This window comes from Argentina anserina, chromosome 6 (genome assembly GCF_933775445.1).
Source record: "Argentina anserina chromosome 6, drPotAnse1.1, whole genome shotgun sequence".
Classification (NCBI taxonomy): domain Eukaryota; kingdom Viridiplantae; phylum Streptophyta; class Magnoliopsida; order Rosales; family Rosaceae; genus Argentina; species Argentina anserina.
The window spans coordinates 1,523,653-1,551,165 of record NC_065877.1 but is presented as its reverse complement, the minus strand read 5'-3'; the positions used below and the strand labels follow the sequence as shown (position 1 = coordinate 1,551,165).

Sequence of the window (27,513 nt, the reverse complement as noted above, 5' to 3'; positions counted from 1 at the left end):
TTCTGTATTTGTTGGGTTGGCTTGAATTTAAGGGAATGAGAAAGAGAGAAAAGAGAGAGAGAGTAAAATAACAGTTTTGGGGAGGTGGGTCCATCACCTGCCATCCTCCATGGAAGTGAAGGAAGTGCAGGCACGATGTGTTTGATTTTTATTTTATTTTTACGTTATTATGAGATTAATGGTGGATTTTTGACGTGATAAATCCTGGGGGATAGTGGACATATACGGACGCTTTGACAGAGCAGTTGCAGAAGAGGAATGGCCTTTGACCGAGACAAGATTCCAGTAAAGTCATTAACTCATTATCACCTGATTCACTGCTCCATTTTCGTAATTTCAACTCCTCTCTCTCTCTCTCTCTCTCTCTCTCTCTCTCTCTGGAATCAGAATGATTGTGTGTGAGTTGGTGTTGTGGAGGTGGATTTGATTTGTAAAGAATGGGTGGAGAGATGGATTAGGAAAAGGGTGCTGCTTTGTTTAGCTGTTGAACTGAACAGAGCTCTGGGACGGTGGCGCGTTTGAACACGCTCCGTCGTTATGTCGCACTTTTAACATCACATTTTGTTGTGTTTGAGGGAATTTGCTTGCATTGGTATAGTGCATATCATAGTAACATGTTTCGTCTTGTTAGTTAGGTGGTATGTCACATAACGAAATCTCATTGATAATGTCATGGTGTTGTCAAAATCAACTTTATGTATTGTATTATTTATCTCGTATTAGTATTTTGCTAATTCACTTATATTTTTATCAACAATCAATATCAAGTCGGCCAATGTATACGTATATCTGTAACACTATTCTCACACGAAAATATCATAAATCATTTAATGCCACAAAGAAAATTGAAGATATGTTAGTGTGACATGTAAGCTGATGCAGCACCATCAGGGAACTAGAAACAAAATTGGCAACCGCAATGGCTAAATGCTTTGTTTTATGCGTATTTTCTACAACATGAGTTCCTCCATCCTCATATCATATTGTGAGTTTAGTTGAGGCAACATAGATTATGGATGGGATTACATTTATTAAAAAAAAACATATGTTTAGTTGGTCCAATGTTTAGATGATAATCAATTGTCTACACATGCATAATTTAACTTCCAATAGAGACTTGCATGAACTCTCAGTCCTGAGTCTTCTGACCCCTGACACACTGAAACGAATACAAACAAAACATGTTTCAGGGAGAATTTGAACATGGAGATGCTTAGATAGGTGCTCGGCGGCGCGTGGGATGAGGACATGTGAAACGGAAGCGCGTGGTGGTATAATGATGACAGCGAGAATAATAGGGACATAAATCGTTGCTTTGTGCTACGAGACGTGGTATTCACGTGTACTTGGTCCATGACACTCCAAGCCATGGTTGGTTGTTACTTGTTAGCATGGCGTTACGGCCCAAAATGTATGTCATTATTATTACAAACAATGACGTAGTTACACGACTTACACCCGAGTTATGCGTTATAACCTAACTCAAGTTATCAAAAATTTTAATATTTAAGTTTTAATTTTAATGTAAAATATTAAATATTAAATATTAGGCTAACTCAAATTTTTATACATAATCTATATATTATTATTTTTTTGTCAAATCTATCATAAAATTCTGACTCCGCCTTTGATTACAAACTACAATAAACTTTAAGAAAACCTATTTCAATGTTAAAAATATCAAGTATAGTATATATCTTATGAGATTCGATAGTTACCACATCTTTTTTCTACTCTTTTTTTTTGGCAAATTAACTAAACGCTTCAATCTTAAAAGAAAAACTAACTAAACACTTCGCATCCTTATAGGGTTTCTAATTCAGTAGTTTTTTTTAATTAGTTTCTAATTCAGTAGTTGTCACTATTATGAGACATAGAAGTAGAAAAGTGCACGAGTAGGGACTAGGGGGTTGAGTGGGTGCATGAATATGTAGGGTTACAAGTTATTATATGCTTCAAAAAGACAGATAATTGGGGGAGCACATAGAATAGCTTTGGTGAAAAGCACTTCAAATGTATCCAACAAAATATATGATGGTACACCTATGAAGCACGGACACGCGGCCAAGGGTCCGTATTGCGTGTCCGACACGGACACGGACACGGACACGCTCGGACACGCTTGGACACGCTCGGACACGCGAACTCAATTTGGACACGACTCGGACACGCGAGTGTCCGAATTGGACACGCGAGTGTCCGAATTGGACACGCGAGTATCCAAATTGGACACGCGGACACGCACCAACTCATAATAAAATTGAAAGTGCTTATGGTGAGAATCGAACCTTGGTCATCCAAGGCACCCAACAACTCCTCAACCATTCCAACAGATTCAGTTTTTGTTATATTTATGCACACTTTAATATATATAAGGAGATAAACTCATGATAAAAATAAAAATGCTTGTGGTGGGATTCGAACCTTGGTCATCCAAATGATCCAACAAATCCTCAACCATTCCAACAGATTCAGTTTTTGTTATATTTATGCACACTTTAATATATATACACATCTAAATACTTTCAAATTTTTAAATTATTTTTTTAATAAATATATATATATTAAAATAATTTTAATTGACGTGTCCACCACGTGTCCGTGTCCAAAAAAAATTTTATATGCCGTGTCTACGTATCGAATCGTGTCCAATACGGACACTCGTGTCCGTGTCCGTGCTACATAGTGGTACACCAATTAGTAGTGAAGTGTTCTGGTCTTCGAAGTTGTGAAGCACAAGCTTATATTGCATTGAGGTTTTCTTCCATTGGCCTTTTACAATATTTAAATGTAGTGTTTTCACTGTTTTGTTTGTATATTGATATGTACGTGTGCATGCATATATAGAATTCTCAACAACTAATTCCGGCCTTTATTTCTAAATGAGATCGCAATGCACTTGCAGTCGAATTAGATAGAATGCATCATTCGACATGTTTTTCAATAAGAAAATACAGTCGTAGATGTATTTATCCACTTACGACATGATGGTCATTCGTTTACTTGGATTAAGTTGCTCATAGAATAATTTGTATCTTCATTTTAAGTTTTTGTTTGTTCATATAAGCTCGAATTCACATCCTCTACTCCCCCCCCCCCCCAATCATGTTACTGATTGATAACCAATTATTAATCGATGTTTATACCTTATTACACAAGGTAGTCACTACATAATTTGAGCAACTTTAGATGTAGGAAATAATAGATTTACCGCATGCGATGAACTATAATTAGGTTTCATTCGTATGAGACCAAAAAGTACTACAATAAAGATGAGTAGTGACAGTGTGGGTCTGCCTACCTGTGAACTTTGTAATTTATACAGACCTTCTTGCTTGCAAATCTATCATTTCGGTGATCTTTTGTCCACCTTTTCTTGTAACAGAAAGATCATGTAGGGTGATGGTGTTTGTAGCAGAAAAGATCAGATAATTCCAATTAAAGAACAATCAATAAGAACTGATAACGTTCTCGTTCATAATACTCTATCCTAATTCCTAAATCACCATGCATGCATAAGAAAGTTAATTCTTCATTCATTAAAATGTCGTAATATACAGATAACACCAACTCAGAAGAAATGTATTTCTACAACTGGTAATGCATGTACAAGAAGTATACCAATTTTTTTCATCAATTAATTAGTAGAGCAATGCCCATGAACTAAGCTATTGATATCATGACAAATTCGATATAACATATATTGTCTCTCTCAAGAAATAATCACCCATTGATCATCGATATCCATACATGCATCTTCTCTATCACAAGTGGAATTCGATCGTCTGCACATGCATCCTTATATTAGTGCTGCAACTATGGAAGACCACGATAATCTTACGGCCGGTATATATTAAATACAATAGAAAAAATTCGATCTCATTACTAAAATTATAGGTTTTTACTTATTGGATTCGAACAACTTATGAGAACAAGGACGATTCGATATGTAGTTTAAAAACCATGCATTTTTCTGTTGGAGAGAAGAGATCTCACAGATAAGAAGTGACAAATAAAATAAAGATTATAAGTGGGTGGATAATACTCAATTGTACCGAGACATTTTGTGATTAAAACTCAACACTAGTGAAGTGACTAAGTTGAGACAATATCAGTACAATTGGTCTACGGGCCACGCTTATCGCTGTTTAACATGGTATGAGAGCGGGTGCATCTCTAGTCGCGTCTCCAATATGTCGTGAGCTTAAGTTGAGTGTCACTTTATCATGGGCCCGAGTTGGGTTACATATCATGTCAACAGAGGGTTTCCCATTGGATTGTCACTAAGTGTCTTTTGATACTGCACCTTGGTTTATTTCATCTCAGTGTGTATGATGTTAATCTGTCACGTGCAGACCTAAAAATTAGGTTGCACGTGAGAGGGCGTGTTGGAGATGAGAGATCTCACATCTAAAAAGTGACAAATAAAATATAAATTATAAGTGAATGTATAATACCCAATTGTACCGAGACATTTTGTGATTAAAATACAACGTCTATGAGGTGGCTAAGTTAGAACAATATCAATACAGTTGGTCGTTGTTTAATATTTTCTTCATGGTGATTAGTAAAGGAAACAATCAGAATGGCTAAACTGCAAAACTTTATTAAGTTTTTTCTTGCAACCATGGCTATATCTGCCATGCTAATAGCCTCTTGCCGGTACTCTCCATACTATATAGTTTCTTTTTTATTTTTACGTGTAACATGAAATGTTTGTTTTCGTTAATTGTAAGATTAGATCACAGTAAAATTTCGTTTGGTGTCGATCCGTTAATCATATCTTTTCTCTCATACCTGCGTACGTACAACAGACTTACATACAGACCGATTATTAGGTCATATAAGATTTGATTGTTTTGATGCAGAGAAACCAGTCGACCCGTTTTGCTATGAACCTTGCACAGAGATCGAGCTTCGGTGAGGCGCAGTGCAAATCGGTGTGCGGCACAAAACACTTCAGGTTCGGACACTGCCAAACTCAAGACCAGTTACTTTGTTGCTGTTATAAACCCAGACAGGCCAGCTTTGATCGATACACAGGAGATTGAAATGCTCGATTCTTTCCGGCCTGTACTTGAGATCATTAAAAGTAATTCTTTTGTGTTTGCAGTTCTGATTAGTGCACAACTCACTTTCAAATTGCGGCCAGCAGCTAGCACACATGTATTTTAGTTCTTCTTTGTAATTGCATACCCATAAGGCCATAAGGACGTGCAATTAGTCAATTATGAGGAAAAATGTTAACATTGTCGGGAAATCGATACTCATGCACATTTCAAATCCATCAAAGCTTCAATTAATCTTGAAAAGTTTCATTTGCAAGATAGGAAATTAACCCCATTTTTCGTTCTACCGTTCCTAGCTAGTTATCATAATTTGCAAGAATATATACGGTGTACGTTTGCATGCTGGGCTTTTACAAGGGTAATGACATGGCTCTAGATAATTGAAGTTCCACCTTGTTGTACGTACGTACATGCGGAGAATATATAAGTGATATAACGTATGAGGTATACATTGAGATATCTCATTTTGAATCTGAAAACATAATAAAGACTTCATATAAATTACGACTAATTGTCATCTTATACATAGAGACACAATAATTGACAAGATTACACTTTTAAACTAGCTAGATTTTTGTTTTACAAATAGCGCTCGGTTGAAATCAACAGGAGCATATCGATCTATTAGAAATATCTCAAAATGGATATAGAAGTTTGGAACCTCAAGTATGCGCGTGCATGCACTGATGTTGTAGATGGCCAGGTCGAGCTAGTCTTCCGTTGATCAGGACTGGAAACTAGCTCAGTGAATAACTTAATTTGCTGATCCTTCCCTTATTATTTCAGTATGACTAGGGCCTTCACCAACATGCCCTATGCTACCCACCACCCCCAAATTTTGCCGCAATCTGCCAGCCAAATATTAAGATAATTAGTGCAAATTAACCATACAGAAATTAAAGAAATAAACAGTGACTAATATCGATGTGATATCCCTACCAAAATCAACAACTATCATCAACTATACTTACGGTTGCTGTTGCTGAGCAAAGAGCCCTAGATCCATTCCAAAGAACAGATCACCACTTGGCTGCGAGTAATGTTCCACATCAGCCTGCGGCAAGGCATCCGACTTATCCCAAGCGCCAATTGTTGGATTCATGCTAAGGTGCCAACCGTGCCTAAAATATGAAGAAGGAAAGATTACGCAATGTTCTAATGAACACACATTGTTCAGGCAGGTTAGATATATCAATGAACTAGAATGCACACGGCCGGAACTTACAATTCATCTGTGTTTGGGTTTTGTTGATTTGCAATGGGGTCCTGCTCCTGCTGCCTGCCTCCCAATTGATCGATAGGTATTGAAGGATCCGGGATGAACTCCAATATTTCAGTTAACGGTCCATAATTCGCACTATCATTTAGACCTGGGTTTTGTTGATTCATTATCAGAGGATCATTCCCCACACTCGCACTTAGGTTAAGAGCTCCGGCCACAAGCAGTGGAGGATTCGGCACAAAACCGAACATGCCAGCTCTCGGGCTATGATTTATGTCATTGTGTATGTTATCGTTCATGTTCAAGCTGATAAGAAACGAAAAATAATACAAATAAGATTCCATAAATAATAAGAACATGACCGACGCTAAGTTTGTATAATGACTAGCTTGCAAACAATAGAAGACTTACGCTTCATTCAGATTCAGGTTTTGTTGATTCATTTGAGGAGGATAGTTATTTAACATTCCTGGATTCTGGTTATGATCACCGGCTTGAAGCAGTGGAGCACCGCCGTCGAAGTTGTGATCATATGCATTATCATCATCCACCAAATATTCATGCACATTGAACCTATATGATCACAAAAAAATATAATCAGAAGACACATCTATTAATGAAGGGATATATAGCTAGTAGGCTAGTAGCTAACCAAGATTGAAAACCCAGATCATTGTTAACTACAGAAGATGATTATATATATACTCACCTGCCATCGTCCACATTATTAACGTCATTGGAATTATTGATGCCTGCAAATGGCTGTGGCTCTTCAGGAAGATGTTGTGCCCTAAAAATCAAAACAAAGTCGAGTAAGAACACACAGCGGCAATTTTTCCAAAGTTAAAAGAAAAGAGGACTTGAGCATGTAGTATGTAGTACCAGATGACATCGCTTGCATGACCGTAAAAGTTGACGCTGTTGCTGGTACTGGCACTCTCACCGGCCACCACCGGCGCGAGTGCCATGAAAAGCCGGTCATAATTATCGAGCCCGTAAGCTATAACTGTAGCATCATCGTCGAGTAGTACAAAGTTTAACCCGTCGGGAGCAAAATGAAGGTGTTGAAACCGTGCCGGGATCTGGTAAGTCTGTTCAATCCACCTCTTGATCTCGCTGAAGGTAAGATTTCCATCTCCAATAGGTGCATCTATCGTAGAGTTAATCCACATGTTTACTCAGCTAAGTTATGTACGTCTTGATCGAGATGTTAGTTTCTTCTTGGATCGTTATAACCTATCTACTTATAGGGATAGAATCTACGAATGCAATCAGGAAATTTATTATATGCTTCCCAATAACACAATTCCTACTTACACTTGAGTTCTAATTAGGAAAGTTGTAACTTTGTTAATCCGTTTCTACTTAGAAGATCATCAATATGAGACTCATCTACTGAACAAGCAGGGACAGTTGCAAGACTCTAGAGGAATTCTTGTGCCTCGCATAGAAGTAAGCTTGTTGGGTTTCAACAAATTTATGTGGGATAATCATTTAGGCAGTAATTTTGAAATTTCATTGATTTATCTTATAACCATGCCATCACAAGTTCTCTTTTACTAATCCCAACCCATAATTCAACCGACACATCTTTGGACGCATACTATTTTTATGTTTTAGTTTATTTTATTAATTTCTTTATTTAAAGTTTTTTTTATCATTAGATGACACGTGTGAACCAAAATTTTAGTGTTAATTTATGATTTCTGGGATATTGAATATTCGTTGATTCATTGGTTTTTCATTGATAGATTTTAGTTCTGTTTTGATGGTTGCAAACTAGTAAGCATCCTAGGGTTTCACTCTAGTGCATAATGTCTAAATTGTACCCGTTGCAGACCTAAAATACCAATTTCCTCTGTGCAACTATACTCATCCTTAAAATTGTATTAAGAACAAGATAGTTAATTAGTTGCATATAACTATTAGTAAAAAGTCAATTATCAGTCGAGTTTAGGCTTGATATAGTTCTTTCGGTGGCGCATTATCGTTACCGGCCTAAATGCCTAATCGCATAGCGCAATGAGCACAAGCAGGCAAGCAGCACCATCCACTTCTTCATGTCTCTCTCACTTTATCCTTCTTCCCCAAATTTCCTCCAACAGATTCCAAACCAAAATTCCAGTACCCTCCATGCCCCCTCAAAATGCCATTACAAAATTATTAATGAGTCTCCAAAACCTCAAATGCTGGGTCCTACAACCATTACATGGAGTAATATATATATATATATATATTTATATAGTTAGTTGACAAACAAAGCATAGCTTATTACTCCTCGTTGGGTTCCTCACAATGTTTCAGTTACGTGACAAATTCTCACCCTCAGCATCTCCTTAGCTTCTGATACCTCTTCTCTTAGTTAAAACTTAAAACTACCCTTCTCCATTTCTCTCACCGTCTCTCTGTCTCTCTCCACAAACTTTGGTAGTGCTTTGAGACAAGAGAAGAGAGAGCTCAGTTTTGAAGTTCAAAGCTTTCTGCTATGGCTTCTTGGGTGCTCTTACCCGTTGCTCCGGTGGCCAGTCGATGCCTGGTGGCTCCGGTGAGGTCCCAGAGGTCCTCCTCCATTTGTGTTCGGTCTTCTCTTGACACAAATGTGTCTGACATGAGTGTAAATGGTAAAATCTCATCTTTGGTTATTATATACTGTAAAGTTTTGATTTTTATGAACTTCAATGATTGGAATATTGTTGCTAATGATGTGTAGTGTATTTGGACTTCTGGGTATCTTTCTAATGGAAATTCTGATGAAAGTTGTGGTGGGGTTGCAGTTTCTTGGTTGAATTTGTGTTTAGTTTCACTCGGAAGACTTGTTTGTTGCCTTTTGGGATTCAAGTTTAGAGCATGTTCATGAACAATTAGAACAAATGAGTTACAATTGGGTTAATCAGAACACTTTTAGTTTCAGAATATGATTCTTTTTAAGTTGAGACTAGAGAGTTTAGATTGCAATGATCAAAAGGAATTGAAGTATATATGATTTTCCGTGATGAAGCAGACGAGATTAATGTATGAGCTACTATTAACATGTATGCTCATTCTGCCAGCTCCAAAAGGGTTGTTTCCACCTGAACCTGAACACTATCGAGGGCCGAAGCTGAAAGTAGCTATTATTGGAGCTGGGCTTGCAGGCATGTCAACAGCTGTGGAGCTTTTGGATCAAGGCCATGAGGTTTGGCCAAATTAATTTTATAGTCTTGCCATTTCAATCCACGTTTATACCTGAATTGTGTGTTGCCTTGATTTACCTTTTCTTTCGCTTCAACATATGAATTGGATGTTAAAATGAAAATTTTGACTGAAGTGTTTCAGTAAGCTCACTTCATCTTATTCTGCAAGGTAACTTGTATATTAACTGATTCTCACTTCCTCATAACCAGTTATATGTGATTTTTTTATTTTAAATTCTTTAGGTGGATATATATGAATCAAGGCCTTTCATTGGTGGAAAAGTTGGCTCTTTTGTTGATAGACGTGGAAACCACATCGAGATGGGACTCCACGTTTTCTTTGGTTGTTACAGTAATCTTTTCCGATTAATGAAAAAGGTGAACATATACTGTGTGCCTGCGAGGCTTTTGCATATGCATGATATTCTGGGAAAGTCCTTGCATACATTATCAAATGTGTTTCTTTATAGTGTTATCTTGAACAACTTTTCTTGGATTTTGATTAAACAGGTGGGTGCAGATGAAAATCTACTAGTGAAGGATCATACTCACACTTTTGTGAACAAAGGGGGTCAAATTGGAGGTAGGTTCTGGTGCTGAACATTTTTTATCTACGTCTTGATAGTGATCATAAATATTTTCTTGTTTGCATTCTTCTAGCCTTTTTTGTATGCCACCATATATGTATGGAGTGACCATTTCAAATAAATCTGATGTTTGATTTATTTTCCATCACAGAACTTGATTTTCGGTTCCCAATTGGAGCCCCCATACATGGAATTCTTGCGTTTTTATCTACAAATCAGATCAAGGTAAATATTTGCATTGCCACTGTCCTGACATTACTGCAAGCATCGCTTTTCTCGCGGCTCATTTCTGTACATGCTTCCCTATTACTTATATTAAGGAATTAATTAAGCTGAGAGGAATTTTGGTTCTGCCTTGAATCAGGAAGACATTGCATATGTTGTGATCCTTGCTGTTATTAGTATTCTTATTTTAAGTGGTCTATATGGTAATTAGAGCTTGTCCAGGTTTCTGTAAATGCTTTTACTTCATAATATTTTGTGAGTGCAGACTTATGACAAAGCCAGAAATGCATTGGCCCTTGCATTGAGTCCGGTCGTGAAGGCTCTGGTCGATCCAGATGGAGCATTGAAGGATGTACGGGATTTAGATAGTGTAAGAATCAAAGCTCTTCAATCTTCATTATCTTTTACTTGTGAAACTTGCTGGATTTTTCCTTCAAAATACTTGGTCATTTTGTACAATTGTTTCTATCTAAAATTGTACTCATCTCGTATAGATAAGCTTCTCAGATTGGTTCATGTCCAAAGGCGGCACACGCACGAGTATCCAGAGAATGTGGGATCCTGTTGCATATGCTCTTGGGTTCATTGACTGTGACAACATCAGTGCTCGTTGTATGCTCACTATATTTACGTTGTTTGCCACTAAGACTGAGGCATCCCTGCTTCGTATGCTTAAGGGTTCTCCAGATGTTTACTTGAGTGGCCCCATCAGAAAGTATATTATTGACAAGGGAGGAAGGTACTTTGGAGTTTTATGTGGCAATATTAAGATCATGGCTCATTTCTATATTTCTCCTATATCAGTTAGAATCTTTTTTCCTGCCGAACAGGTTTCATCTTAGGTGGGGATGCAGAGAAATATTGTATGATAAATCTTCTGATGGAGAAACTTATGTTGCAGGCCTTGCCATGTCCAAGGTAACTTACTTACCATGGTGCTTCTTTGGATACCTATGTTTTTCAGTAAATGACATTCTATTAAATAAATTAATGTGAGCTTTGGAACTTTAGTTTAGTTTAGTTTAAAAGATTCTGGTGTAGCCCACCTTAACTGTTTTTGCCTTTTTTTCTTAACCTCAGGCTACTAATAAGCAAACTGTGAAAGCAGATGCCTATGTTGCAGGTTTGAGATTCACTCTTCTTTCCTTTCTATTTAGAGAATATTTTATATTTCTGGTTAATAAATGTGTCTCAACATACTTTATTTGTGGATAGCATGCGATGTGCCTGGAATCAAGAGACTGCTTCCATCCCAATGGAGGGAATGGGAATTTTTCAATAACATATATGAACTAGTCGGAGTTCCTGTTGTCACTGTGCAACTTAGATATGATGGCTGGGTCACAGAGATGCAGGATCTAGAACGGTCAAGGTTATTTTTGCTTATGCAATGAACTACTAAAGGGTTGCGTTTTGTTACTAATGACCAAATCTAACTCTTCCATTTTTTCAACACTAATTGAAACAGTTTGCTTAATGGTTGTTAGGCAATTGAAGCAAGCTTTGGGATTGGATAATCTTCTATATACTCCCGATGCCGATTTTTCATGCTTTGCTGACCTAGCACTTGCTTCTCCAGAAGATTACTATATTGAAGGACAAGGTTCACTCCTACAGTAAGAAAACGTGCCCTTTATTATTGTGTTGTTGTTTATTTTTTGATTCTGTGACCGAGAATCAGACTCATAAATGAAGAAAAAGGAAACAAACATGCTCTTTATTAGGCCTGGAGACACTTTGAAAGGTCTTAAACCAAGTCACTGAATAGTAATGAAGTTTGTGAAAATTGACTTTGATTTTAATATGCACTATTGCTAGACTATACGACCTTTGTTGATGTGTCCATTCAGAAATTAGGTCATATTTGCTCTTTTACAATTTTGAACTTAATACCGTTCATACTTCTTCTTGCAGATGTGTGTTGACACCAGGTGATCCTTACATGCCTTTGCCAAACGAAGAAATAATAGCAAAAGTTACAAAACAGGTATCATCTAATGCTCAATCACAAGTCTTCTGGCAATTGGAAGTAATCCATAACAACAATCTAAATAGTTTATGTACCATTCTTAATACATCTTTCTGTTAAATTTCAGGTTTTGACTTTATTCCCATCATCACAAGGCTTAGAAGTCACGTGGTCATCTGTTGTCAAAATTGGGCAATCCCTATATCGTGAGGGACCTGGTAAAGATCCTTTTAGACCAGATCAGAAGACACCAGTGAAAAACTTCTTCCTTGCAGGATCATACACAAAACAAGTAAGATTACGGCACTGAGTTTGCCGTAGGAGAATGAGAAAAGACATTGCTTTGGACATATTTTTATGGATGGTACATTTTGTTTGCAGGACTATATAGATAGCATGGAAGGGGCAACTTTGTCTGGCAGACGAGCTTCTGCATATATATGCAATGCGGGGGAAGATTTGGTGGAGTTGCGAAAGAAGCTTGCATCCCAAGACGGGTATGCAACAGCTGCTAATACTACTGATGAGCTGAGTCTTGTCTAATACAATATTCTCATTCATTTGCCAATCACAGAGAAAACCGTGACAACCTCAAACATGTGGAGTCAATTGGTGACTCCTACACGGTGCACTTTGTTAGTTGGCATTACAAATGCTTTACATTACATGTATAGAAAGTGAATAGCTCTCATGTAGAATTGGTGATCATGAAATGTAATGCATAGTCTGTATTCTTAATGATAAGTGCAAGGGGCTTCCTTTACCGCTGAAAGCCGCAGGCGATTACCATCCCACCCTGGCAGCCTAAGTTACCAAAAGGAAAGGAGCCATGAATCTGAGATCATATGTTGTCGTGCTTGCTTACTGTTGGGGTTTCAGTTGATTCGTACGAAACAAAGAAGCAGAAACACAGAAGTGAATTCATAGCTGATGCAGCTTGAGCAATCATAATCTTTCTCATTCTCAATAACACACAATTCCATGACCAGAGAACCATGAACACATCAAGCACACAACTTTATTGATCAAAATGCAAGCACAAACAGTATCGAGAATAAGTAAAACACACCTTAAAACACTTTAATCACATACGAAAAAACAAACTCTGACACACACTGTCTCACTTACCCTCATTCTCGATCAATAGCCTTGTTCGCAGCCTCAAGATCCTCATGGAAAAACATATCCCACTTGCCATCCCACTTGATAAAGAACTCAGTGTCTTCATGATACTTAACTCTATGCACATCGCCAGCTGGAGTCAACAAGTAGTCCCCAACACCCAAATCAAATCTCTCATTCTTGCTCACATTCCACACGCTCTTCTTCCCCTCCATCACAATTAAATTAGGGGTGGACAAACTGACCCGAAAACCGAAAAAAAACCGGACCCGAACCCAAACCGAATCCGAACAAACCGAAACCCGAATCAAACCGAACTGAAAATAAAAAAACCGAACCGAACCGATACTATTTGGGTTGGGTTTTGGGTTCAGTCCCTTAGAAACCGAACCGACCCAAACAACCCGAAGTCAATGGTCAACGTTACAAAACGACATCATTTTGTCATATTTATAATTTTACATTATTATTATTTTTTTAATAAAAAAAATAGTGTGGTCGGCCTCATAGCCGCACATAATTTCTAACCTAATTGACCTAATGTATAAGAGGCGCATTATTTAGCCGTCTTGCTTCCTTCATAATGCAATAGTTTTATTTTAAACATAATATAAATGTTATGATACATTAGTTGACACTTAGGAAATCGCCAACTCTAATTCGAAATATAATCGATCGACACCAGCAGATGTGATTGGTATATATATTTAGAGACCCCGTAAAAATTTCGTCCGTTTTGGACATGGTTTGACCGTTCGTACATACGGTTAACTAAAAAAGAGGCGTTTTCACATATTGAAACCTTATTGACCGGGGCTTTGCCAAATATATTTCTTTAGTGCGACCGCGCATGATAGATAACAAAAATTAGGTGATTTCAGATATGCAAACGGCTTTCGGCGTTCGCATATTTGTAATAGGTCCTCCCTTATGGCATAATAGTGGTGTTTTCGATTTACCAAAAATTCTGACGGTTAAATGAGGTCCGAATTGGATGAAATTTTTATAGGGTCACTAAATATATATACCGATTACATCGGCTGGTGTCGATCGATCCCTAGAAGTTTTCTTCATATAGTCGCTTCATAATGCGATAGTTTTATTTTAAACCTAATATAAAGGTTATGATACATTAGTTGACACTTAGGTGATCGTCAACTCTAATTCGAAATATGGTCGATCGACACCAGCAGATGTGATTGGTATATATATTTAGGGACCCCGTAAAAATTTCGTCCATTTTGGACATGGTTTGACCGTTCGTACCTACGGTTAACTAAAAAAGAGGCGTTTTCACATATTGAAACCCCATTGACCGGGACTTTGCCAAATATATTTCTTTAGTGCGACCGCGCATGATAAGTAATAAAAATTATGTGATTTCAGATATGCAAATGGCTTTCGGCGTTCGCATATTTGTAATAGGTCCTCCCTTATGGCATAATAGTGATGTTTTAGATTTACCAAAAATTCCGACGGTTAAATGAGGTCCGAATTGGATGAAATTTTGATAGGGCCACTAAATATATATAACGATCACATCGGCTGGTATCGATCGATCCCTAGAAGTTTCCTTCATATACTCGCTTTATAATGCGATAGTTTTATTTTAAACCTAATATAAAGGTTATGATACATTAGTTGACACTTAGGTGATCGTCAACTCTAATTCGAAATATGGTCGATCGACACTAGCATATGTGATTGGTATATATATTTAGGGACCCCGTAAAAATTTCGTCTATTTTGGACATGGTTTGACCGTTCGTACCTACGGTTAACAAAAAAAAAAGGTGTTTTCACATAATAAAACCTCATTGACCGGGGCTTTGCCAAATAGATTTATTCAGTGTGACCCCGCATGATAAGTAACAAAAATTAGGTGACTTCAAATATGCAAACGGCTTTCGGCGCTCGCATCTTTGTAATGGATTCTCCTTTAGGACAAATTAGTGGTGTTTTCAGTTTACCGGAAATTCTGACGGTCAAACTAGGTCCGAATTGGATGAAATTTTTACATGGTCACTAAATATATATACTGATCACATCGGATGGTGTCGATCGATCCCTAAAAGTTTACTTCTTATAGTCGCTTCATAATGCGATAGTTTTATTATAAATCTAATATAAAGGTATGATACATTAGTGGACACTTCAGCAATCGATAACTCCAGTTCGAAATATGGTCGATCGACACCAGCAGATGTGATCAGTATATATATTTAGGGAACCCGTAGAAATTTCGTCCGATTTGGATATTGATTGATCGTCCATACTTATGGTCAAGAAAAAATGCGTTTTGACATTAAAATCCTCATTGACCGGGGCTTTGCCAAATGGAATTTTTTGGTGCGACTGCACACAATCGGTGACAAAAATTAGGTGATTTCATATATGCAAACGACTTTTAGTGTTCGCATATTGGTAATGGGTCTTCCCTTATGACATAATAGTGTTGTTTTCGGGTAAAAACCCATCGGGCTTGCGGGTCTCGGCGAGCTTTTCAGATCCACGGGCTAAATGATGAGGCATAAGTCAATTAGGTATGAAATAATCATTAGACTATTAGTTTTTCATCTTTATGTTAAATTTTGTACTTTTAAAATTAATATATAATATTACGTATTTTACATACGGGTAAAACCGAAAAAAAAACCGAACCGAACCGAACCGTACGGGTTGGGTTGGGTTGTGGGTCACAGTCTCTAAAATAGAAAAACCGAACCGAACCGAACCGAATTTAAAATTTGGGTTGGGTTATGGGTTTTGTCCAAAACCGAACCGAATGGACCCGTGTCCACCCCTAAATTAAATCGTGCCCGAATGTGTGGTGGTGCGCCGGCTCCACGCTCCCGGCCTTGAACCTAACTACAGCCGACGTGGGGCTCTCTCTTACTATCTTCATTGAGCCGCCGGGAATCATGTCAATTTTTATCAGGTTCCGATCTTTCGCCAGGCAGCAGATAGAGCAGGGAGTCGAGGTCTCTGTTACTCCGATTTTCGGCATTTCGTTCAATGAGTTGTCCAGAAATGAAGAGATTTCCTCCGGCCAGGGTTTGGACTCCGACGCCGGGCAGGGGGCCTTGAAGGGAGTGTTGAGCCAAGTGTTGAGGATCTCGACGGCGGACTCCGGCGAGGTGGAGATGCCAGAGACGGCGAGGACGTTGCAGTTGCTGATGGAGCGGGCGTTGAGGGCGTCGGCGGGGGAGAGACACGTGGCGGCGAAGACTCCGGGGAACTTGTTGGCGAAGATGGCGACGCCAACGCCGGTGCCGCAGGCGACGAGGCCGCAGATTTCGGTGGGTGAGGACGAGGACGAGGACGAGGAGGAGACGCGGCGGCCGACGTCGGCGGCGATGGAGTAGTAGGAGGAGGTGCCGAGGTCCTCGACGTCGATGTTGAGGGATCGGAGGTGGGAGACCAGGGAGTCTTTGAGTGAACAGCCGAGGGGGTCGGCGCCGGCGATGATTTTGAGCGGCCGTGCGGTGGTGGTGGTGGTGGTGGTTTCCGCCATTGTTAATGAGCAATGAAAGGTTTTCAGAAGAGAGAGTACATGTCCAAAATAAGTCCGGTGAAGTTTGTACCATGACGGAGCTGACGTCAGAACGGTGGGATCCACATTTTGATCCAAATCGGGTTGGCACGGTCCGGCGTTGTCGTATCGGGTCAAAAACAAATAGTTACGAAATACGAATTAAGGCATTTTTCAACTCACAGAGGCTATTTGTAGCCCCTAGGTTACATTATGACATATTAAATCGGTAGTATTTATCGATGTGATATCAACCGTTTTCAACTTAAGTGTGTTACAATATAATTATTAATATTTTAAATGTGTTAGTATCTTCTCATTTTTATATTATTATTTAATTACAACTTTATTTTTATAAATGATAAATATATCATAAAAAATATTAAAACTTTAAATTTTATTTCATAAAAATTAAAATTACATGAAATTTAACTAATGTAAGTTACATAAATAATAATTGCAAAATACTAGTAATCATTTGTCGCTTTTATTTGTAATTTAATTAAAAATTATTAGTTTAAATAAGTGATTATTATTTGTTCGTTCATTAAAAATTATTAATATTATATCGATAGTGTTGTTGTATATTTAAGGAATCATTACATTATAGAAAATATAAATTTAATTCAGATTTAATGTCGTAGTATATTATTTCAACAAAAAATATAGTTTTTTTTAAATAATAAAAAATATTTATTCACTAAACAGAGGCACCAAGGGGGGGGGGAAATGGTCAATTTCAACCTTTCATCAACAAATATAGTGATAGATATGCTTAACCCACCCAAAAGGGGGCTGGCTCTATTCTGGGCAGTGAAGAAAGACTAGTATCAATTCGAATCTGAGTTAGGCGAAGCAGTCAGTCGCGCTACTTCAACTTCACACCCTGAGACGAAAGCGCAGCGCAAGCGGACGGGAGTCTTCGTTTCAGACAGAGCGATCGAAATGTTGTTATGTTTTTATGGAAATTATTCACTAAAACAACAATAAAAAAATAGTTTTTGAAACAAGACCCACTTGTGCTAATGTTCCACAAAAGTGTGTCCGAAATAGCCTGAAACCTTCCGGGCTACTTATGGCACGCTAACCCATTGGTTGGAGATGAAGTGTGCCATAATTTAGGAATTGTGGCACAATAGCTTATGGGTTGGAGATGCCCTAACGACCTATGATTTAAAAAAAAGATAAATAGTTGTACAAACTTACGACTAGCATTGTAGTCTGTTAGAATTCGTTATATTTTTCCGTAAAGCAAATGGTATTACAAATAGACTTACTCAACTTACTAGTAGTGCTAGTGTTGATAGTTTATGGTTAGACAATACTCTTGCTATTAATCAAGATGTTCATTGTTATGCGTCTCATGTAACTTGGGATATAAGTTCAACGTCCTCCAACAAAAAATTATATTATTATAATAAATAGAACCAGTTAGTCGCCTTATTGAATTTGAGATATTATTGCAATTTCGTCAAAAATTTGATATCCATTGAGTTGCTCGTACAACGAATTCGATTTTAGCGCATCCTAATTTCTGCATGTGATTACAATGAAATCGAATTTGGAACACCGCCTTAAAATAATTGACCCGCTGCAATTCAAACCCGACCCGACTATTGGTCTATCTCTCCAACTGACTTAACAGACTAGACTTGGGGGGCCAGTCACACCCGCCAAAACAATGGCGGGAGTGAGCTGCTCTCTGAGAGTACGGATTCCTCTACTCCCACACCCCACGGTAACACTCCGGAATTCCATCCTCACTTTCAATCTCCTACCTTTCACCATCATTTCTGACCGTTCCTCTTTGAGAGTCCATCGGATACAGTGCGGGGCAAAACCACCGGATAACAGTCCCAGCAGAGAAACTCCGTCGATACTGAAACTCGCAGTGACCGGAGCCACCGAGTTCCTAAGGCTTTTATCTCCCAGGTCACTTTTTTTTTCCAATTTTGTCCTTTCTTTCATATTGTACAATGTTAAACTGAAGCATGAGTATTTCTGTGTTTTGGTTTCAACTTGATGAAGTAATGTTCTCTGTCCGCAGATCGGACAAAGCAGTTGAGAAACAAAGGGATGATGAGTTTTCGGTTTCGGGGATTGATGATGTTGTGATGATACTGGAAGCTGATTACAGGAATGCGTATTTTGTGACAGGTACATTTTTCGAAACTCATGGATGTGTTTAAGCTTAATTTTTGTGATGCTTGGTTTCTATACTTACTCATATGAGGTGATGGTTTTGATTGGAATAGGGGTTTTCACGTCGGTGATTTAGTATTTTCGAGGATCCAACTATTAGATTTCAAGGTTTGTTTTAGGCTTTTAGCATTTGAGTGGTTTTACATTGTAGGTACTTATGTGTTGTTGTTTGTAGTATGCACATCTATTTGAATGTCATGAGTTTGACTGTTCAGGTACGGAATTGTATGCTCGCAACTTGAAATTGCTTGTTCCATTCTTTGACTCGCCATCGATTGGATTGGAGAAGATCGAGAAGGTAACCTGATTCTAAGTTTGATTTTGGTACAATTAGTTGAGAGGGAGACTTACATTTTTCTTTATTTGATGCCAGAAGTAGCAGGTTTAATGTTGAGGTAATATAAATATGCTTTTAGTCTAACCTAAGCAGATCCATTGGGTGGTCTAGACGAGATAAATTTGAGTGAATTAGAATCAATCTTGTAGTGTATTCCTTGGACAGTAATGACTATTTTCACAGTGAGAATGCTTCATCGCTTTATTTGAGTAGGATTAGTGTTGACTGATAAGTGATAAGTGATTCGTTGATCAATATGAAGGAAACTCTCTTATATCAACAATGATGCGAAGGTATCAGCTTAATTGCTTTCTGCTATTCAATCTGCAGGGTATTGATTCTGAAGCCAACTTTGTGCTAGCAACATGGAAATTAAGGTGCTTAACTTTGTCTACTGCTATAAGTCACAGGGCCACTGTCTACTAATCCGAAACAGCCGATTTGGTGTCAGAGATTAATTACATTCATGTGTTGTTATATGCTAGTCAGATTCATTACATTCATGTGTTGATATATGCATGGAAAAGAATATCAGACATTTTTTTTGTCAATTCTGATACCAGAAGAATTGTGATGTTCTTAGACTCTGATATCACACACAATGGTGGATTAGTCCTACTTACTATATTATGTGAAAAAGGCATTAAGTGTATAAGTGTGACTATGGACAAGGATAGGAAGTAATAAGAACTTAGTATATGAGGCCATGTATGGTAAAGAATTAAGTCTGATTTACACTGAGCAAGATGCTTTCTTGCACTTTAAAAACTTAACGGGGTCTTTGTAAAATGGCTCTTCAATGTCTTCTTCAAAGTGGTTACCTTATATAGCATTTATCTTATTGTATTGTTTTTGCCTCTAGCTGTTAGTTCATCCCAATTTCTGCATCTGATATGCAGGACCTATCTGAAGCTCCCATGGAGGCCTTTAATTTCTATTGATGGAAGTACAGTCTACGACTTGGACGATAAGTTTAAAGTAAGAGAAAAGAAATCAAGATGCTATCAATTGGTACTTCAAGTATTTTCTTTATTTCCAAGTTGTTAATTGGCACCATTGTTTAATAGATTGTTAGGCACGCTGAGAGGTGGAATGTTTCCGCAATTGAGGCAGTTGGCCAGATATTCAGACCTTCTGGAATATCCGATGACTGAACATGCTCAGGTAGAATCAGAACAAAATTATTCAAGTTTGTATGACATTAAATCCTTAGGGACTTGCTGATCTGGTTCACTGAATGGTTGTCGTTCTAATTCCATTTATACTCTTGGAACAGGCACAGCCATTACTTTCTTCATTCTCAATGGGCCATGCACCGATATTATGAAAACCTACATCTTGGAAAATTGTATCAGTCCGCTACTTCGGTTAGTGCTGTTTTCTACCAACTTTTAAGAGGGTGCATATTGTTTCTGGTTCTTCGTTTACTTGTTTTCAGCTACCATTTTGTTTTTATGTAAGGGGTTTCAGGTATATAAGCTCATAGCTGCATATATGTTTGGCCTCTCTATATCTGTATCTGTAAATTAGGTTAGCAACTTGTGTTTGATTTAAGACCTTCCCCATCGTTGATTTGTACTGTCTATTAGGTAAGCATAATTGTTAGGTCAATCTCTGTACTTGTATATTTGGTATCGTCAATCAGGCCAGACAATGTGGATTTTGGAAACCCGGAAAACAGTTTGTCAAACCTTGTGCCTCTAGTTACTACTATGTAATTTGCTATAATAGAAAAGTTGCTACCTCTTGCAAATTTAATTTGTTTGGTTAAGAGAAACTAAGATGAAAAATCAACTTTAGGAGCTATGATTATTGCAACTGGGAAGAAATGAGAAGCATATGTTTGCAATGATGATAGGAAACATAGTCATGAAGAAAATATAGTTAATCTATAGGGACAGTAAAGTAGTAATGAAAACTCCTGATGGTTTACTGCAGAAAGTCCAGACTTTTTTATCAAAGAGAAAAAAGGAAATAATAATGGATCTTCAAAAGATATATGTGCTCCACAGCTTAGTTAGTTCAGTAGTCTAGTAGAGAATCCAAAGATGTATGTGCTTATGTTTATGAGTTCTGAATTTCTTTCATCTGAGTTTAGGACAAATACTAAAAAGTAGTGTGGCCTGTGGACTTTGGTTATTACTTCATAGGCAAATATGCTCTTGATATCTTGACTAGTTAGTGATAGGAAATAGAATTTTTGCTAAAAGTAATGGTATATGTAATATGCACACAAGAAATCACAAGAAAATTTACATCCAGAAGGAATTATTTCCGATTTCAACCAGTTCGTTACATTGAACTTAATAAATGGAAGTATCAGATCATAATGCATACTGCATTGTCAATCCTTCCTCCAAGCATAGAGCAACAAAGAAAACGCTCCATTACTACCACAGGTGTTGGTGGATGAAGAACATGAACTCCTCCCACCATCACTACTTTCCTCTGCCCATTGCAGCACACTCGAGCATGATGGGGATGGCGATAATGAGACCATCGAGGGCATTGACGCTGAAGCAGCTGACATTGACAAGCTCTTCCTCATCAACCTCTTCTCAGAACCCACCATTTCTGGCCAAACCCCACTATCACCAACTTGGAAAGCAAATACACCATGTCCAGTGCCATTAGTAGTACCTTTACGGTTATTAACCCAGTTGAACACATCCCAGTAGAATTCAAATTCAACACCGCCAACGAAAATTCTCTCATTGCCTCTGAACTTCCAAGCCAGCCTTTTCACAACAAGGCTAATTTCTCCATCTACCTTTACTCTAAGAGTACCTTCACTGCACTCTATGCCAATCTCATGCTTGGACCCCAAGAACTGAGCTCGAGAGATGTAATTCTTATGCCCGAATACATGCTCTCGCCTTGACAGTTGGATTGGTTGTCGGAGTTGGTGAGCCCCAACTAACCCTGATCGCCGAGTCAACTCATCGAAAAGATCCCCTAGAAAGAACTGAAGTTTGGCATTGCAAGAAATGGCAACGTAGAAGCCAGACTCAGGCTCAGCTGAGTTGTGAGCAAAGTTTGCCCGAGTGAAGTCCCAGTAGATTTTGATTCTTTGGTATTGGTGTTGTGTTTGATGGATGGACTTGGAACCTGGTTTAGTTCGGAAAAATGAGAAGGTAGTTGGATTGAGAGAGATGGTGATGGAAAAAGAGTCTGGAGCATGTATAGTTAGGGAGTGAGAGAAGAGGGCTTTGGACCAAGTGAGAGTGAGATATGTAGGTGAGTTGCAAAGCTCAGTTTGGTATATGCAAGTTATGAGGTTTTGAGGCACTTGAGAGCTGCTTGAAATCGTGTTGGGTTGGCTGAAACATGCTGGGATCATGGTATCAAGCTCTGGTGCTTAGTTGTTACTCAAAACCATGAAGCAGTTGAAGAATTGTGGGAACTGAGTTTGTAAGCTGAGGACTTGGAGTCTCTGTCTTTGGGGCTTTGCTAGTAGTGGTAGTATAAGAAGGGCTTTAGGCTTTTGATAAGCAAAAGGTGTGTTTGTGCTTTGAATCTTGATGATGACAAATACAAGGTCCTCATCACCACCATCATCAGCACCAAAGGCTAAGCCATACAGCGACAGTTGTTTCATGTTATTTCCTCCTTAATGTGCGCCTTTGAAAGGGTTTTAAATATCTTTCTCAGTTTCTCATATTCAAATAGGAATGAGCTGGGTTGCACTGGGGCTTCTGGGTCACAGTTGCAGGTGACTATGGTTTCTATTTTATTTTTACTTTTAAGGGTAAGTCACTAATCAAGTCTTCTTCTTTATGCATTTGTTCTTCTTCCCATGCTATATCAAAAGAAGTTTGGAAGATGGGGCCTTGGGAAAAGAGGAGAGGGCCAACCACTTTTGTATGCTAGCTTCACTTCCCTTCATTCTAGTTACAGAAGAAGACAAAGCATACATGGCATGTAACTTCCTGATTAATAAAATGAGAGTTTGCACAAAATCATGCATTTAACTCTGTTCTTCTTGAGTGTGAATAACTGTGTTCACTGGCCTAATGTAGGGAAAAACAAGTTTCTGATCTAGATAAGTTTGGCTGTGCAGATTTTGAGGCAGATTTGTTAGGCAAGCTCTCTCGGAGTCTCGGGTTGAATGCTGCTGGGCACATTCCCAGCACATCCCTAATTCATAGCCAAAAAATATTATTCTCTTTTGGTCCTGTTGATCAAGATATAGTACATGTACAACTAAACTAATTCACCTTCCAAACATGTTTTTACTAATGTGAATTTGTGATCTGCACAAACTACAAGGGTTAGTATTACTGCAGCCATTTTCTCTCTTTGAAAGACGTACAGTAGTATAAAAGATCAAGGATCTAAACAAAATGATATTCTGCATTTCGAAAATTCTACACGTACTAATGATCGAAATAATTAGGTATTCTTAACCCAAAAAAAGAAGAAGAAATAATTAGGTATTAATTTCCGGATCGATAGATTGCCAAACATGAGAAATGAATTCATTTTCTATTTGCAAAGTCGTCATCCGTAAATCGATCTCTAATGGCTAATTCATTCAGATATCAGATAATAACGGCAAATAAAACATACACATATCAGAGTGCAAATTTTACATGCTAACATATTGACGTGCACCTTGAAGTTCCTACACCTTCATATTCTGTTCATGTTGAGCCGCCCTCATAAGCAGACTCCCATGCTCAAGCGCCACCAGCACCGGCGACCCTCCAATCCCACGCGCCACTCCGAGCATGATCTCCTTCAACAGCTCCTTAAACTCACCCCTATCAACGACGCCATTTTGATCCGCATCGAACCTCTCGAATATCGCATCATGCAAGCCATTCAACTCCTCCTGGGGCTGTGACAGGTACCCTATGCCGGGCAGCAGGTTACCAAAACCAGAACGAAGCTCCTCCTTCGACAACACACCGTGGGCGTTAACGTCGAGCTCGTCGAAGCATTCCTTGCTGCATTCCTCGAATGGAGCCGTGTCGTCTACGAATGCGGCCACCGTGGAGTCGTTTAGGGCATGCAGAACAACTTCGGTCTTCATTTTCAAGTGATCGGAGATTGATTCAAAGTCTTTTTTTTCTCAGCTAGGAGTTATATATAAGTTGGGATCACGTACACTTGTGTCACGTTTTCTAGATATATATATAAGAGGTTGATTGGGTCTCTCAACTTTGGGTACGTGGTTGATGAGCCGTCATTGTAGAGGCTTAGCTTTATAATTATCGCTTTATAGATAAGCTAATGAAGAGTGAAGATATATGTTTCAAAGAGGATAAGAAGTTCCAACAAGAAATGCTAGCGCAATTGCGATTAACGAATTATGTATAGAATATAGGAAAGATATCATAAGATACTCTCTTCTTCTTCTTTTTGAGTTTTTTTTTTTCTATTTTGAAATGAAAGAGATCGATCATCATTTGTGACAGAGTTTAGATGAGTATATCTCATGTATGCCGGAAACCAAATAAGTTGGTCGTCTTAACTATACAAAGTTAAAAAACAACAGGAGTGCAAGCAGAAGGTCTAACCAGTACCACGACTAATCAACGTATCTTCTCATTCTAATTTTCATCTATCGCTAATAATGTTACCTATTTGTTCCACAAAGAGTGAAGATTGACATAGTGAGACTATTAATAGAGTAGAGACTAGCACTATTAACAGGACTCGGATCCGAGTCCCTATTAACATGGTCCGGATGTAATCAACAGACTCACAATAAAGCCAACCGATTCAGGTATTACTTTACAAAATTATGTATCACACAACAATTTAATATATCTGGTTGAGCAAACATCAAGAGCCGTCTTAGCTCAGCCGGTAGAGCGCACGGCTTTTAACCGTGTGGTCGTGGGTTCGATTCCCACAGACGGCGATAGTCAATACAATTTTGATTTGTTGTTGGCCTGAGGAATACAGATGAACCCTAATTTCAAACGGTCCTGGTCCTTCTTTTAGTTTTACTATCCACAATTTTTTTTTCATTTATATTTGGTTGCAATAGAGCTCTCAGAATAGTGACAATGGAGGAGCATAGGATCCCTTGAACATATGTTTTTATGTGGACTGTTTTAAAATGATCCTTGTTCTGTTGTAAACTGAGTGTCATGGAAGGAAATGCAATCAATCCAATCATATGAGCAACTCATTTTAAGGGTCTTACAAAACACATCAATCTCTGCGAATCTGTGATCGCTAGATAGTAATGGTACAATCATCATCTATAATTTTTTCGTTCTCTCTTACTTGTCTAAGGGCTTTACTTCTGTAGCATTTCCGCAGTTCCTTCGACTCAAAGATGCATATATAGGCGGATCTAATTTTCTTAACAGTAAATAATAAAGTCCTGCAACTTCGAGCATGGTGCACATTCTGTATCAACTGTAAATTTTCAAGAGAAACAGATCAACAAACTTTGAAGGATCAAAAGAATGTGTATTAATTACCTTGTGACTTTAGAAGAAAACTGAACCTCAACTACAAGATTGCATGCTAAAAAGAAAAAACTCGAGTAAGCAGATTAGGTCTGCATCTGTAAGAAGACTACATATCAATTCATGCCCCGACAATGGTGGTCTGCTCGGCCACAATTTCTTCAGCTGGTCTATCAGTTTTCACACCAACATCCTAAGGGTAATCAATTCATACTCCGACCTGATTTGGGCGTCTCTTGGTAAAAGCAATACAGAACATCCTAAGGGTATAATTATCAGTTGTCTTTACATCCACATGAGCCTCAATCAGTGTCTGCCACTTTCGGACCAACGACCTCAGCTTGTCAGTGGTGAAATCCATTCCCTGGAACATATAAATTCCTGAATCAGATAAAACATACAACCATATTGGCTACACACAAATAATTGACATCAGTAAAACGGCGCCTTGTACCCACAAGTTTGTGAGCACATCCTTCCCTTGCACATCCTCTGCTCTCAGACGTACTTTTCTGTAAGAATGCTCCTCATCCTTCTGGAGATCAGCTAAAGAAACCTCGAACACTCGATGTTTGAGTCCCTCAGAAGCAATCTGGTCAAGTGATCAGTAACAAAACAACCAACTCCTAATCAGAAATGACTCGCTTATAGCAACTAATCCCACAATTGATTTTCGATGAACATTAATGATCAGAAAGCTTGTGAATCAAGTATAACTCCAGTATATCACATCGAATATTGAATCAATCATATGCAAAATCAAAACATACATATTTAAATATGTACATACATTTTTGTATAAATGCACAGTTGAATTCAGATACGTATATATACATACCTTGGTTCCCTGAGTTCTGGAGATGAGGGTCATACCGACATTCCGGATATTGAAGAGACTAGGTGCCTTGATAGCATACCAATCCTTCTTGGCAAAAGGGTCAGCTCTGCAAAACTTTTAACCACAGTGAAAATTACAATTGAGATAAAAGATGGTAACTTTGAAGTAAAATCGGATCAAACGAAATTGGGGCAATGCGGGAATCGAACTTACGCCTTCTTCTTCCCTCCTTTCTTCCCCTTGGAGATTCGCTTGTTCTTCTTGCAAATTCAGCCAGATCGGATTACAAGAAATCTACATTTTCACATGAAAATGTGAATTAATGGGGAGATAGAGAGGAGAGGAGTACCCGACGGCCATGATTGGGAGAGAAAAGGAGAATCTAGGGTTTTGAGGATGAGGATGAAGAAGAAGAAGAAGAAGAAGTGACACTGGTCTTGATATGGAAGTGCTAGCTTAGAGTTCTGGCGGGGGTTTATATTGTGTTTAATATCTCGAATGTGCCCCTGGTTGATGCGCTTATTTACAATAGGGCGTGTGAGAAACCATTTTCTGCTGGGGATAAATCCGACTGAACAAGTCAAATAATACCATGTGAAAAATTGGGGACTAAAGATTTTGAAGGCCTACAGCTTCAAATTTGGTTTTTACTTTTTTAAGATCACTGTGATTGTTGTTGAAGGTAACTTCCTCGCACGATGAAACTTTGTACACAAGTAACTGCAAACTAACCCGGTTAAGGGGATTTAAGTTGGATCTCATCTCTGCGCTTCGATAAGCTCAAGAGAAGATTACCAATGTACCAGTAT

General features: G+C 38.3%; 6 protein-coding genes and 1 non-coding gene across 8 annotated transcripts; 3 read left to right on the top strand and 4 right to left on the bottom strand.

The window, feature by feature from the left end:
* The first annotated feature begins 8,614 nt into the window (after positions 1-8,614).
* On the top strand, positions 8,615-13,007 carry LOC126798042 (zeta-carotene desaturase, chloroplastic/chromoplastic). Of its 2 annotated transcripts, XM_050524862.1 has the most exons (15): positions 8,615-8,912; positions 9,342-9,466; positions 9,708-9,842; positions 9,975-10,047; positions 10,203-10,276; positions 10,542-10,646; positions 10,771-11,015; positions 11,107-11,194; positions 11,357-11,399; positions 11,492-11,648; positions 11,764-11,892; positions 12,191-12,263; positions 12,373-12,537; positions 12,627-12,805; positions 12,854-13,007. In XM_050524862.1, exons 1-14 carry the CDS (start codon positions 8,777-8,779, stop codon positions 12,786-12,788), a joined length of 1,710 nt encoding a protein of 569 aa, XP_050380819.1. In that variant the 5' UTR covers positions 8,615-8,776; the 3' UTR covers positions 12,789-12,805; positions 12,854-13,007. The 2 variants fall into 2 exon arrangements, with proteins under 2 accessions (XP_050380819.1, XP_050380818.1); XM_050524861.1 differs by having other exon boundaries at positions 12,627-13,007.
* Positions 13,008-13,375: 368 nt separating this feature from the next.
* Positions 13,376-16,896, bottom strand: LOC126799621 (DNA damage-repair/toleration protein DRT102). The gene is made up of 2 exons (XM_050526858.1): positions 16,182-16,896; positions 13,376-13,593 (listed from the first exon to the last, which is right to left on the bottom strand). The coding sequence occupies exons 1-2, from the start codon at positions 16,879-16,881 to the stop codon at positions 13,376-13,378; spliced, it is 918 nt and encodes a 305-aa protein (XP_050382815.1). The 5' UTR covers positions 16,882-16,896.
* Positions 16,897-18,580: 1,684 nt separating this feature from the next.
* LOC126800495 (uncharacterized) lies at positions 18,581-21,131 on the top strand. The gene is given in 9 exon segments (XM_050527866.1): positions 18,581-18,831; positions 18,947-19,056; positions 19,155-19,173; positions 19,175-19,209; positions 19,317-19,399; positions 19,769-19,815; positions 20,338-20,416; positions 20,506-20,627; positions 20,715-21,131. Coding segments are annotated over 8 exon segments (711 nt in total). The 3' UTR covers positions 20,593-20,627; positions 20,715-21,131.
* A 542-nt stretch (positions 21,132-21,673) lies between these two features.
* On the bottom strand, positions 21,674-23,223 carry LOC126799269 (uncharacterized). The gene has a single exon (XM_050526435.1). The coding sequence runs from the start codon at positions 22,776-22,778 to the stop codon at positions 21,783-21,785; it is 996 nt and encodes a 331-aa protein (XP_050382392.1). The 5' UTR covers positions 22,779-23,223; the 3' UTR covers positions 21,674-21,782.
* An 810-nt stretch (positions 23,224-24,033) lies between these two features.
* LOC126800491 (uncharacterized) lies at positions 24,034-24,473 on the bottom strand. Its single transcript, XM_050527860.1, has one exon. The coding sequence runs from the start codon at positions 24,471-24,473 to the stop codon at positions 24,063-24,065; it is 411 nt and encodes a 136-aa protein (XP_050383817.1). The 3' UTR covers positions 24,034-24,062.
* A 761-nt stretch (positions 24,474-25,234) lies between these two features.
* On the top strand, positions 25,235-25,307 carry TRNAK-UUU (transfer RNA lysine (anticodon UUU)). The gene has a single exon. It is a non-coding gene; the product is annotated as a tRNA-Lys (tRNA).
* Positions 25,308-26,074: 767 nt separating this feature from the next.
* LOC126800490 (40S ribosomal protein S3a-2-like) lies at positions 26,075-27,466 on the bottom strand. Its single transcript, XM_050527859.1, has 5 exons — positions 27,356-27,466; positions 26,918-26,964; positions 26,705-26,810; positions 26,321-26,458; positions 26,075-26,230 (listed from the first exon to the last, which is right to left on the bottom strand). Exons 1-5 carry the CDS (start codon positions 27,464-27,466, stop codon positions 26,075-26,077), a joined length of 558 nt encoding a protein of 185 aa, XP_050383816.1.
* Between the last annotated feature and the right edge of the window lie 47 nt (positions 27,467-27,513).

Bases quoted from the DNA above. Each gene is read 5' to 3' on its own strand.
- LOC126798042 (XM_050524862.1), top strand. From the start codon at position 8,777: ATGGCTTCTTGGGTGCTCTTACCCGTTGCTCCGGTGGCCAGTCGATGC. The intron at 8,913-9,341 runs GTAAAATCTCAT...TCATTCTGCCAG, and splicing joins GTCTGACATGAGTGTAAATG to CTCCAAAAGGGTTGTTTCCA. The intron at 11,893-12,190 runs GTAAGAAAACGT...TTCTTCTTGCAG, and splicing joins GGACAAGGTTCACTCCTACA to ATGTGTGTTGACACCAGGTG.
- LOC126799621 (XM_050526858.1), bottom strand. From the start codon at position 16,881: ATGGCGGAAACCACCACCACCACCACCACCGCACGGCCGCTCAAAATC. The intron at 13,594-16,181 runs ATTTAATTTAGG...TGTCCACCCCTA, and splicing joins CCACCACACATTCGGGCACG to ATTTAATTGTGATGGAGGGG.
- LOC126799269 (XM_050526435.1), bottom strand. From the start codon at position 22,778: ATGATCCCAGCATGTTTCAGCCAACCCAACACGATTTCAAGCAGCTCT.
- LOC126800491 (XM_050527860.1), bottom strand. From the start codon at position 24,473: ATGAAGACCGAAGTTGTTCTGCATGCCCTAAACGACTCCACGGTGGCC.
- LOC126800490 (XM_050527859.1), bottom strand. From the start codon at position 27,466: ATGAGATCCAACTTAAATCCCCTTAACCGGGTTAGTTTGCAGTTACTT. The intron at 26,965-27,355 runs GTAAAAACCAAA...TGAATTTGCAAG, and splicing joins ATCACAGTGATCTTAAAAAA to AAGAACAAGCGAATCTCCAA. The intron at 26,459-26,704 runs GTATGTATATAT...TCACTTGACCAG, and splicing joins CCAGAACTCAGGGAACCAAG to ATTGCTTCTGAGGGACTCAA.